General features: G+C 41.6%; 2 protein-coding genes and 1 long non-coding RNA gene across 3 annotated transcripts; all 3 read left to right on the top strand.

The window, feature by feature from the left end:
- Window positions 1–1,838: 1,838 nt before the first annotated feature.
- Window positions 1,839–3,437, top strand: LOC114218689 (hemoglobin subunit epsilon-2). The gene is made up of 3 exons (XM_028115902.2): window positions 1,839–1,987; window positions 2,099–2,321; window positions 3,168–3,437. The coding sequence occupies exons 1-3, from the start codon at window positions 1,896–1,898 to the stop codon at window positions 3,294–3,296; spliced, it is 444 nt and encodes a 147-aa protein (XP_027971703.1). The 5' UTR covers window positions 1,839–1,895; the 3' UTR covers window positions 3,297–3,437.
- Window positions 3,438–6,448: 3,011 nt separating this feature from the next.
- On the top strand, window positions 6,449–6,796 carry LOC148162651 (uncharacterized). The gene is made up of 2 exons (XR_015766614.1): window positions 6,449–6,632; window positions 6,710–6,796. It is a non-coding gene; the product is annotated as an uncharacterized LOC148162651 (long non-coding RNA).
- Window positions 6,797–7,493: 697 nt separating this feature from the next.
- On the top strand, window positions 7,494–9,137 carry LOC114204246 (hemoglobin subunit beta). Its single transcript, XM_028097394.2, has 3 exons — window positions 7,494–7,659; window positions 7,789–8,011; window positions 8,882–9,137. The coding sequence occupies exons 1-3, from the start codon at window positions 7,568–7,570 to the stop codon at window positions 9,008–9,010; spliced, it is 444 nt and encodes a 147-aa protein (XP_027953195.1). The 5' UTR covers window positions 7,494–7,567; the 3' UTR covers window positions 9,011–9,137.
- The last annotated feature ends 3,030 nt before the right edge of the window (window positions 9,138–12,167 follow it).

The following is a 12,167-nucleotide window of genomic DNA, read 5'->3' on the forward strand; positions in this document are numbered from 1 at the left end:
TGGAAAGTAATTGTCTAGAGAAGATGAGAGAAAAGCAAGAGTTAGAAGTAATGGCCAGAATCACCATCTGGTTTGCTGGGAAGATGGGAGGCTGTTTGCCAACATTCAGAGTTGCAAATGTCCCTGAGTCTGAGGGGTTGCAGTGTGTACGCACCGGGGAGACAAGCACCAGGGCCATCAGAGAGCGGGGACGCTGAGCCCTTCCCTCAGACCACGCCCACGGCTGAGGGGAGCTGGGATTTCTGGCTGTGGTCAGAGTTTCCTCGCTTTTCTTTCATTTCATTGACTTCTTCTCTTGAAAAAGCCTTTTTGGGATTGATTCACACTTTATTTTTTTTTTAATATCTCCGTACCAAAGTATTCCCATCGTCACAACTTGGGACTGAGAGCTCACTGATCATCAAGTTTGTCATGGTAAACTAGCTACTGGCACCTTAGCAATTCTTATCCACATTTTATTTTGTTTTGTTTTTCTACATTTTATTCTCTTGATCATTTTGCTACTTTTAAAAAGATATTTTTCAAAGACATTCCTCAAATGCTGCAATTCAATTAATGCTTTATGAATGCCACAGGTGGAGCTAATAAGAAAAACTCGGCACCACAGTAAACTGCCAAGCATAGTATGGCAGAACAATCCACATTTTAAATATAAGTTTTTTCCAAGATGAATTGATAAAAGTTCTCACTATCTCAAATGATTTCTTTTCTAATGGCAGAAATTCAACACCAATATATTGAGTTGAATTCTTTAAATTTTAGAGTACCTTTGTAAATACACATGGAGATGATGATGATGATGATGATGATTTTTTTTTTTAGTGAGACTGGTCTCAGGGAGAAACAAACAAACCAGCTTCCTGGAGCTCAAAATGTGGGAGAAATAAACTCGGAGAGGAAAAAAATAAAATAAAATAAGTCATTCCCTTTCTCTCCGGAAGTGTGCCTTGTTTAGAACAATAAATGCTTGTTTGAGATGCATGAGACCAAAATATCTTAGGTGACAGGGACAGTAGTGTGTGGAATACTGTCAGTGAAGATTGCCTCTGCCTCATTAGATATGAGGAATAGTTAAGCACAACAAGGGAGTGTGGATCCAGCAAATGCCAAAGACAACTGCCTTAATCAATTACTATTGCCACAGAGTCTCATATTCTCTCCATTGAACATGCAATTTTTCCCCAGTACTCAATTGTGCATTTTCTGACACAAATGATTGGATACATGGTATTGGCCAGAGACACTGCTATGTAGTCAGAGTGAAAAAATGTACTCAAACAAGTACCTATATTTTAATAGAACTCAACCACAATCGTGTAATACTAGTTCTCTTAATTATCCAGTTTTTACCTGTCCTGTTTCTGAACTGATGCTAGGGATTGGAGTCTTTTCTCCTTACAGGAACTATAAAAGTATAAGCCCCGTCTAAGTTTTAGAAAAAATGGTGACCAAGAAAAGCTGTGGTTTCTTTTATACGCAAGGAGAACAACTGAATGATATCTTGTAAACACCTGACACATTGCCCAACAGATCTCTAATTCTTACCCCTCTTAATTCTAGTCATGCCTCATGGTCAGCCTACAAGTTCATCTCAAGGATAATGGGGTGGGGAGCTTGAGATAGGAAATGCCTAGTAGACGGTGGGGAAAGGACAGCAGAATCCCCCTGATAGAGCCACCGAACGCTATCAGAGACCCAGATGTCCATCCTGCTGACCCTCCCTTGTCCAAACCCCACCCCTGGTGGTGACAGCTTACCCTTGACCAATGGTCTCATTTCATTGGGAGAAGCGAGGGCCTGGAAACTAGAAATGAGGAATAAAAGGCCACATAGAGAAGTAGCAACACAGACTAGCTTCTGGCACATTACTGGTCACCAGTAAGCTCCCAGACACCATGGTGCATTTTACTGCTGAGGAGAAGGTTGCTGTTGTTAGCCTGTGGGCCAAGGTGAACGTGGAGTTGGTTGGAGGCGAGGTCCTGGGAAGGTAGGTACTGGAGGGGGGCAGAAAGGCAGAAAGTATTCCTAAAGGGGTATTGGTCAGTTTTCTTACCTACTTTGATTTCCTATCTCATCTGTGACTGTGATCATCCCATAGGCTCCTGGTTGTTTATCCATGGACCCAGAGGTTCTTTGACAGTTTTGGCAACTTGTCCTCTGAGTCTGCAATAATGGGCAACCCCAAGGTCAAGGCCCATGGCAAGAAGGTGCTGAGCTCCTTTGGAAATGCTGTTAAACATATGGATGACCTCAAGGACACCTTTGCTGAGCTGAGTGAGCTGCACTGTGACAAGCTGCATGTGGATCCCGAGAACTTCAAGGTGAGTTCTGGGCATGCCTGTGCGTTGTCTTTCATCCTAGATATTTGCAGTGTGGATATGTTAGAAAACATAGGTAGTTAAGTCTGATCCCATAAAAGCATTTTTTGGGACATTATATTTCAAGGAAGGGCTTGCTTTTGGTAGTTCGGTTGTTCCAAAGGTCATAGATAAGACCAAGTAGGGTAATTACTATGACCAGAGGAGGCCACTAGCTGTCTTACGTTTCTGAAAAAATACGTGTGTGAAGAACACTGGCCAGAACTGAGTTAAGTGTTTTTGGCTGGGAGAATACAATTATAGCAAGAACATCTTACTTTTGGTAACTGAAATTTTCTCTAAAAATGATGCATACATTTCTGTATGAGTTTAGAACCAGGTCTAAGCAAGACAATATAAGAGCAATCTTTTCAATGGACAATTTGACTCCCCCCCCTTAGTAGTGAGGAAATGCTCTTGTATACATGGCTCAAGATTCTTTGTCATGTGAGTGTACAGACAATTTGAGTGAATGTGTTATCTGGGGACTTAAACTATACATATTAAGGCCCCTTACAGTCCTATAATCCTACTTTTAAAAAAGACGGAGTCTCTAGAAAAGAGAAGCCATCCATGGCAACGTTTTGGGCTTAGAAGTTGACAGGGCAAATGAGAGAAGGTTAGAACACAATGGGAGGTACAGGGCTGGGAGTCACACTGATGCCAATGTCCAGCATGTTATGGCACGCTTTTGTGGGAACATGGTCCTGAAAGTTGCTCACTCTCTTATTAGGAAGAAAATTGATGCGGCCAGCTTGAAACTTTCTGTTCACTAGACTCTCTTTTCTTTTTCTCCTACTCTTTCCCCAGCTTCTAGGCAACATGATATCGATTGTCTTGGCAACCCACTTCAGCAAGGAGTTTACCCCCCACATGCAGGCGGCTTGGCAGAAGCTGACAGCTGCTGTGGCGAATGCTCTGGCCCACAAGTACCACTGAGGTGCCGGTCCAACTGCGTCGGGGTTTACCAGAGGGACCTGAGTTCCTAGAGTCCATCTCCTGAAGACGGGCACAGTGCCCTGCTTCCAGACCCAACTGCTATATGATAAAAATAAAATAAAAATTGTGCTCGGTAATGAATATCCTTGTCTTCTCTCTCTGTCTTTATCTTTTATGCTGATTCAGCTAAAAGAAAGCACTTCTTTAGGGAAGGGGGTTATTTGGGGAGGTTAGAGAAGAGACTCATAAGATTCTGCAAGATAAGAGAGGCTTCAAGGGGCTTCAGTTGCTTCTAGGAAGGGAAAATAGACTCTGGAACTGAATAGTGTCTTCAGAAGAAGGGAGCAGATGGAGGTACTCTTGAGAAATGCAAGAAGATTGTTGATAGAGTGAGTAGGGGCACGTTAGAACTCCAAGGAGGAGACCTGTCTAGGCTGCTATTTTTATAATCTCAGAGTTTTTGATGCTATATTTCACTTATACTAAACAATATAAAAAAACATGTTTTCATCAGCTGTGATATAGTAGAGATGGAACTTCCAAGAGACCCAGGCAAGGACCATGCTTTAAACTTTCCCTGGTGTTTTCATTGGTATTAATGGAGGAACTATCCCTAAAGCATGAGAACTAACTGCCTTGGTTTGAAACTGTACTTTATCTGCTAGCTCTGTGACCTGTAACATATTTCCGATTTCATTAAGGCTTCAGTGAAGATAAAAGGCCATTTATGTGGGAAAATGACAGATTTAGGAATTAGCATGCCGGGTCTAAGTGGCAGAAGAGAAACTGGCCCCTTAAAAACAGTGCAGTCGGATCTGTACTTCTGAAACAAATAACGCAACATATTTTAAGAAAAAAAAAAAGAAGAAGATAACAGGAGAGGAAGAAAAGGGGAGTATGTCAGAGGGGGAGACGAACCATGAGAGATGATGGACTCTGAAAAACAAACTGAGGGTTCTAGAGGGGAGGGGGTAGGGGGATGGGTTAGCCTGGTGATGGGTATTGAGGAGGGCACGTTCTGCATGGAGCACTGGGTGTTATGAACAAACAATGAATCATGGAACACTGCACCAAAAAACTAATGATGTAATACATGGTGATTAACATAACAATAACAAATTTAAAAAAGAAAAAATAAAACAGTGCAGTCGGGATGCCTGGGTGGCTCAGTCGGTTAAGCATCTGCCTTTGGCTCAGGTCAGGATCCCAGGGTCCTGGGATCAAGTCCTGCATCAGCTCCTTGCTCAGTGGGGAGCCTGCTTCTCCCTCTGCCTGCCCCTTCCTCTGCTTGTGCTCTCTCTCTCTCTGACAGATAAATAAATAAAACCTAAAAAAAAAAAAAAGGCAGTGCAGTGATACAGAATTAGGGACACTACTGCCCGGAAAAGAAGCTATTATTATAAGCAAAGTACCAGTGAAATTTCTTGCACACAAAAGTAACATGGTGAATAGGGAATTTTAGGGAAACGGATCCATGTGTGGGTATAGAACTGACAAGACAGGGTCTAACTTGGATCTAGCCACAGGAATGTGCTGTGATTATAATGAGGGCAAAGGACTGAACTTCACAGAAGCAATGAAACTAAGAACAACTCAAGTAAGGGGCCGTTGTGGCCAAGATCCCACAGGACTTGGAATGAAGTGCAGTAGAGAGTGGTGAACTCACCAATGACAGCTGGGTTTCCTGTCTGGTGAATGAAAAAAGGAAAGTCTATTCTCAGGACAGAAAATGCCTAGAAGTCTCTTGTTTGGAGCTGGCAATTGAGCACGTCCGCTTTTGTAGCCATTACTTCAAATTCTGTACCCAAGTCCCCGGCATAGAACTGAAAAGCCAGGGCTTTCGGATTAGCAGTAAAAGATTAAATCCAGCCCCATCACCTTGAAAAGTTTGGTTAACATTTTCCAGCATGAAGTTCTTTGTAAAATGGAATAAACATTCCAACCTCGCAAGTAGGTTCCAAGGTTTTAAGGAGATCTCTGTAAAGTGCTTTGGCTGTCATTATTGAGAAGGTAGTGGTAACAGTTTATACAATACACTCTGATCTGTTCCTTTGTGCCCTGTTCCATTTTGTTTTCTTGACCTGACTGTATTCTTTATGAGCTCCAAACCCATATATCTAACTATTTGTTTGATGGTCCATATCTGATTGCTCAAGAGTGCATCAAATACAATATGTCAAAAAAACAAAAAACAAAAAACAAAAAACCTCCAACTGTTTCCTAATCTATTCCTGCTAATCTGTTCCCCATCTAGGGACTAACACATCATTCATTGCTTGAGCCTGAAATAGAGATGGCATTTTTACCGCCCCCCCCAACTATAATATCATCCTATTTGTCTTTCATTTATTTTACCCCTTAAACCCATTTATATATGGAAGCCAGAATAATTTTTTTAAAAAAAATACAAATCAAATCATGTCACCCACATCTTTGAAGTTTTCAATAGTTTTTCTTGGCTTTCAGGTTAAAGACAGATAATCTGTAACATAGTTTTAAGATCACCCATGGCTCCTTAGCACCTTCCTATCATATAACACTTCCCCTTGTGACATTGTCCTATTTTCTGCATATAAATTATATACATTGAATCATTGTCTCTAGTTGCTTTATCTTATTTTTTTATTTTTAGAGAGGGTGAGAGAGAGTGCCTGTGCATGCAGGTGGGCCAGCGGCAAGAGGGGGTGGGGGGAGGGAGAGAGAGAATCCCAAGGAGGCTCCATGCTCAGCACAGAGCCCACCATGGAGCTAGATCTCACAGCCATCATGAGCTGAGCCGAAACCGGGAGTTGGACACTTAACTGAATGAGCCACCCAGGAACACCTCTGGTTACTTTTAATTGACGTTATGTTGTACAATTCATCTGTATTTCGGCAAGTGAAGCAGTAGTTGACTCTTTTCATTATTGTGTAATATTTTGTTCTTTCTCTATATCATGATTTATCTATTCCCCTGAATGAGGAACATTTAAGTGGCTAGCAGTTTGGGATCATCATGCATACTGATGTTACAGCCTTTGGACTCGCATAAGCATGCATTTCTGCATTTCTGGAAGAATAATTGCCAGCTCATAGGTTTTGCATATATTCTGCTGTAGTAGCTACTACCAAATATTTCCTAAAGTAGTTATACCATTTTACACTGTCACCAGCAAAGCCTGAGAGTTTTGTTGATCTACATCCTTGCTAAATTTTGAAATTGCTTATCTGTCTCCTCCTCTTCTTTATAGTCTTTGCCTTCTGACATCCATCCCATTCCAGTCTCTTCCTTTCTGTTGGTTGATCTCTCTCACCCTCCCTCCCTCCTTCCCTCCTTCCATCTAGCTGTACTAGAGGGTATGTATCGGTGGGTCAATGTAATATTATTTTGAATTCAGAAAAGACTAAAATTCCCTTTGAATCTTCATTTCTAGATCTAACTCTACTTTTTTCCTGAGGACACAACTGGAAATTTCTGCACCTGCATTTTCCCAGAAACCCTGTCGGACTGGTTGAATAAGGTAAATCTTCATTGCAAATCCTCCGCATTCTTTCTTTAGTCATATCATAGTTTCAAATCATGTTATAGGTTTCTGATATTTTTTTCTTTATCTCTCATTGTTTCCATTAAATCCATGGTCCCCAGATCTATGTTAGTAGCTGGTAGACAAACAATATTCGTTACTTTCATTCTTCAAATGGACATTTATTTCAGTGAAAGAATGGAAAGAAAGAGTTTTGTTACGAGAAGTATTTATCCAAAGAAGGAGAAAGAAAGCAAGTTAAAAGTATGGTAAAGCATTTATTCATTCCAACCACTTACAAATATCTCTAGAGACAAAGAGAAGTACCACATAGAGTCAACTTGATAACATTTCTGTTCTCTAGGCCTTAGTTTTCTTATCTATGAAGTGAAAGAACAAGATGAGTTAAACTCTGAGAAACATTCCACAATATCAAACTACAGCATTTGCACACGAATGAGAGTGGTAGTATCTTTATGGAAGCCGCTGCTGAAGGGGATGAATTGGGGAGGGAGAAAGCACAGATTCTGAGTCAAGACACACAACACCTAGAACGCCACCCTCAGGGCAACTGAAGGGAACTGAGGAATGGGGATGCAACCTACATTCGCACAAACCAATAAGCTTCTGCTGTGTCCTTGGGCCAATCTACTGACAGCCCCAGGGAGGGCAAGATTAGGGCTGGGCATAAAAGGAAGAGCAGGGCCAGCTGCTGCTTATACTTGCTTCTGACACAATCGTGTTCACTAGCAACCACAAACAGACACCATGGTGCATCTGACTGCTGACGAGAAGGCTGCCGTCACCACCCTGTGGGGCAAGGTGAACGTGGATGAAGTTGGTGGTGAAGCCCTGGGCAGGTTGGTATCCAGGTGGCAAGGCAGGCTTACGGAGAGTGAATGGAAGCTGGGCAGGTGGAGATGGCTCAGTCCCCTGGGTTTCTGACAAGCTCTGACGCCCCTGTCCTCTGTGCTGTTCTCACCCCTCAGGCTGCTGGTTGTCTACCCCTGGACTCAGAGGTTCTTTGACTCCTTTGGGGACCTGTCCTCTCCTGATGCTGTTATGGGCAACCCCAAGGTCAAGGCCCATGGCAAGAAGGTGCTGAATTCCTTTAGTGATGGCCTGAAGAATCTGGACAACCTCAAGGGCACCTTTGCTAAGCTCAGTGAGCTGCACTGTGACAAGCTGCACGTGGATCCCGAGAACTTCAAGGTGAGTCTGGGATATGCTCCGTTTTTTCTTTTCACATTTTAGTCTTTCACTGATTCTTTTCCCTACCTGTTCTCCCCCCCACCTTCCTTTTTACTTTAGTATATACCATCACTGAATGCTTTTCAAAATTTACATAATTTCATATGTTTTCTTTCGGTATTCCACATTGTTTCCTTTCTCACAACCTCTTTTTTTTTTATCAAGCCCTTCATTTAATTACTTATCTTTTGCCCCTCTCTCCCCCCCCAACTTTTTCCTCTACTCGATACCCAAATTATGCACACTAGCTCTCATCTTCTCCTTCTGTGCTTGGAAAAGTCTTTCTGTCTCTCCGTATGAAGATTATAAGGGCTCTTCAAAGAGTTCTCACTCCAGAGACTACAAATCACCTCAAGATTATAGAATAATTGGGCGTGTGATGTGATGAGCATAGGGTGTTATATGCAACTCATGAATCATTGGCAATTACTTCAAAAACCAATGATGTATTTATTATATGTTGGCTAAATTGAATTCAAATTAAAAAAAGAAAAATTGCATTTTTATAGTCAAGACTCAATGGAAAGGAAAGGAAAGGAAATATCTGAGGATGATAGACCAGAAGTAGAAGTAGGGCAGCAATAGTTGCTAAAAGACGGCCCAGCATCATACTAATTAATTAAGTGTATATATATATATATATATAATAAAAATGTACAGTATACATACATATATATTTACTGATTTATGCTGATGGAGATAACCTGAAGATCAGTTTGGGCTGGAGTGTGGGCAGAAAAAAAAGAAATGATTGTTGGCTCAGTTTCTCAGAAGCCCAGCTTGATTTCTGTCTTAATCATGTATACATATCTATCTATGTCTTCCCCACAGCTCCTGGGCAACGTGCTGGTGTGTGTGCTGGCTCACCACTTTGGCAAAGAATTCACCCCTCAGGTGCAGGCTGCCTATCAGAAGGTGGTGGCTGGTGTGGCCAATGCCCTGGCTCACAAGTACCATTGAGATCCTGGCCTGTTTCCTGGTGACCACTGGAAGACCCTGTTTCCCTAAATTCTATCTTCTGAACTGGGGGAAATAATGTCCACCATCAAGGGTATGGTTTCTGCCTAATAAAGAACCTTCAGCTCAACTTCCTGATTCATTTCACTTATTTTGTTTTTTTTGTCTGGGGGTATGGTACATCCCTGAGGGTCTACAGATAGGAAGCTCTTGTAGGGGACGATACATATCGCTAGTGGACGACACTTTTCCCTCCAAAGCATAGGCACGGTCAAGAAGGTTTTAAATATATAGAGAATACTGGCATCACAGGGGCTCTATGGAAGACACAGCCCTCAGGCTAATGCTTTGACCTATTTCCTACAATTAGTGAAGAATACGGTGCTCAAATAGAGACATAATGAATGATCAAGACACTGTTGTGTTTCCTTTCTCCCTACTTCCCTTGCCTGCAGTGTAGCCTACCATAGCCTGCTCCTTCAAGTGGGCCCACTCTAAGGAATAACCTCCCTCTTTTACTTGCCCCAAACATGTCCATAAATAATTCCTTCTCCCACCCTCCCATGTCAGACAAACCGCATGCTTGCTTATCACCTGTGATGCCTTTGCACCCTGGCCTCAATGCACTTTCCAATATTGCCTAAGAAAATTTTTTCAAACCCTTCCCCTCTTCCTGTTTTTCATATTTCTTCTTATCCCTCACACTCACACTCTAGGCTGTATAAACATTTCTTCCTATTTTGTACTGTCACACATGATTACCGTGCCTTGTGACTTTCCTTCATAGGCAAGAAGTGAATATTCATTAATTGAAGTGGTCGGAGACTGACTGACTGAATGAATGCTTATTCCCTGTCTTAGAACTGCTGGACTAGAGGACAGTCTGAATCAGGGACCACTGGAGAGAGGTCCTTTGGTGTCAATGCCCTAGTATAGAATGAGGAAAGGGAAACACTGATCAGACATTTGCTTTCTGTTCAGAGCCTGTTGGACATTTGGCCTTATGAACAAAATGCCTTGTATAATTTTGGAAAGGGGCCCAAACTGAAGCCAAGACTGCTCCTGGGATGTACAGTTTAAAATTTAACCCGGGAAAAATCGTCCCTTTGCTTCTCATAAATCAACACCCTGGCCCACATAGTGACAAAATCTAATTCTGAATGACGCTCTGAGCCCAATGGAGGAAATATTTGTGCGGTGATTATAGACTGAGACATTAATTGTTCTGTAATAATTAGCACAATCTTTATCAATCTCATGGCTAGATTGGCTTTATTGTTTGTCATAGAGAAATATGACTTTTAAAAAATGTATGTCCATCATTTCTCTGAGTTCTCTCTTCTTGGGATATTTTTATATTATTTAATTTTATTAATTTAATTTAATTTTTGAATGGATGCTAAACTGAGGTAACCAAGAGATTGTGGATCTGGGAGAGGAGTGAAAACTAACTGTGCCTGACCCAGGAAAATAGGGATTATGTTGAGAAATGCCAAAATGATGAATGGAATCTAAAACTAAACACTACTGTATGTACAGAAGTGTTCTTGTTGAGTGTCATTTAACCAAATAAAACCACATACTTCTGGATGATGATCATGAATCTTTTGATCCTTATCCTCTTAATTATACTCAGACCAGATCCATTCTGGTTCAAAACATCAAAGTATGCAAATTTCACAAGCTGGAAAAAAGGGAAAAAATGTCTTTCTGTCTCTTTCTTTGGGGACTTAGGGTGTGTGTGTATGTGTGTGCGTGAACGTGTGTGTGTTTAGTGCTCACTGGGACTGGGATCAATGTAAAGCAGACATCCTGTGCTACCCTTTACAGGGTAGAAGTGAGTTTAAAATGGAAAGGATGGCAGTGGGTCAAGAAGCTTTCTAGAATCTTTGAATGTTGATCTGGATATGAGCCTGAGGCTCAGAACATAATCACATTTATCAGTTTATTCTTATTTTCATCTGATATGTCTGAGCTTTTGATGTCTTATTACAACTTGCAGTCTTGTCCCTGAAGGGTAATGGGTAAGAAAAGGAGAAGTCTGTCTCCCTCTACAGTCATGCTAAGTAGCAATGGTGATGGGAGAGAGAACCAGCAACTCCTCTTCTGAAGCCAGGAGCAAGGTGGCTGCAGCAGTTGCCAGTACAAAAGCTCAGTCCGAGTCATTCATGGCAAAGAAAGCTGAAGGAGGAAGAGACAAGAGAACTTAGGAGAACCCTTTCTGAGTACAGGAAATGGTAGGGGAAGTCCAGGTAGATGCTAATTTCTGTCAGTCAAGATGGCAAAGCTGGGGCCTTGACAATTGGGCTCTTGACAGGAAAGTATAAACGTATTCAATACTGTTATTTACTAAGCCCTGCAAATCTCTCATGACAGAGAGTCCCAGCAAAACACATGTCCAAATGTCCAAACTTCCCTACAACCTCCCTTCGCACACTTATACCCGAACGCTGACATCGGGGGTGTGAAATAGAGTCTTGAGAACAGTCTGAATGTAAAACAATGGTAAAGCTAATGAAGTTTTAAATTTAGTAAAATGAAACTCAAAGCCTATAGCTCAACGTGTGTGTGTGTGTGTGTGTGTGTGTGTGTGTGTTTTAAACATTTAAAACACTGGAAGGTCCCCTTTTCCTGGAAGTCAACATGCGGAATCTTGCCCCAGGAATAGACCCATAGTAAAAACATCTTTGCTTAAGGGTTTTAGAGAAGAATGAATATAAATAGAAAATGCTGGAATTGTATCTCTTTGGGCACGTAATTCTGACCTAACCTCCAGGTTACCAGACAAGAACCAAGCCTTTCCTACATGTCTGAGAATTACCAGAGAGAGGTTATTCACAAGTACTTGGTAGGCTTGGTACAAGTAAAAGGGGAGAGGAATCCTTACTTACTTAGCAATGATGGAGAAAGTAGTTTAGGGAGTCGAGCAATGGAAGTGGGAATTCAGGGAGTTGATTTGAAATAACTAGAAATAGAGAAGTCCTTTTCTTCTGGTTCACCTAGAAATGTTTTTGTAGTTGGGGTTTCTGTGTGTTAGAGGTGAAAGGACGAGAAGTTTCTGTTAAATATTTGTCACTTATGATGACAACAGAGAGAGAGAGGTGATTCTAGACATTGGGGTGCCTGGATCAAAAGAAGATTCTAAGGTGGGAGAAACAAT

The sequence above is a fragment of the Eumetopias jubatus genome, unplaced genomic scaffold (genome assembly GCF_037043125.1).
Source record: "Eumetopias jubatus isolate StellerSeaLion01/CBP00866 unplaced genomic scaffold, mEumJub1_p1.0 scaffold_13, whole genome shotgun sequence".
NCBI lineage: Eukaryota > Metazoa > Chordata > Mammalia > Carnivora > Otariidae > Eumetopias > Eumetopias jubatus.

What these genes read in the sequence shown, in the direction of transcription:
- LOC114218689 (XM_028115902.2), top strand. Translation starts at nt 1,896, where the DNA reads ATGGTGCATTTTACTGCTGAGGAGAAGGTTGCTGTTGTTAGCCTGTGG. An exon ending in GGAGGCGAGGTCCTGGGAAG is followed by an intron (nt 1,988 to 2,098) that starts GTAGGTACTGGA and finishes ATCATCCCATAG; the next exon opens with GCTCCTGGTTGTTTATCCAT. An exon ending in TGGATCCCGAGAACTTCAAG is followed by an intron (nt 2,322 to 3,167) that starts GTGAGTTCTGGG and finishes CTCTTTCCCCAG; the next exon opens with CTTCTAGGCAACATGATATC.
- LOC114204246 (XM_028097394.2), top strand. Translation starts at nt 7,568, where the DNA reads ATGGTGCATCTGACTGCTGACGAGAAGGCTGCCGTCACCACCCTGTGG. An exon ending in GGTGGTGAAGCCCTGGGCAG is followed by an intron (nt 7,660 to 7,788) that starts GTTGGTATCCAG and finishes CTCACCCCTCAG; the next exon opens with GCTGCTGGTTGTCTACCCCT. An exon ending in TGGATCCCGAGAACTTCAAG is followed by an intron (nt 8,012 to 8,881) that starts GTGAGTCTGGGA and finishes TCTTCCCCACAG; the next exon opens with CTCCTGGGCAACGTGCTGGT.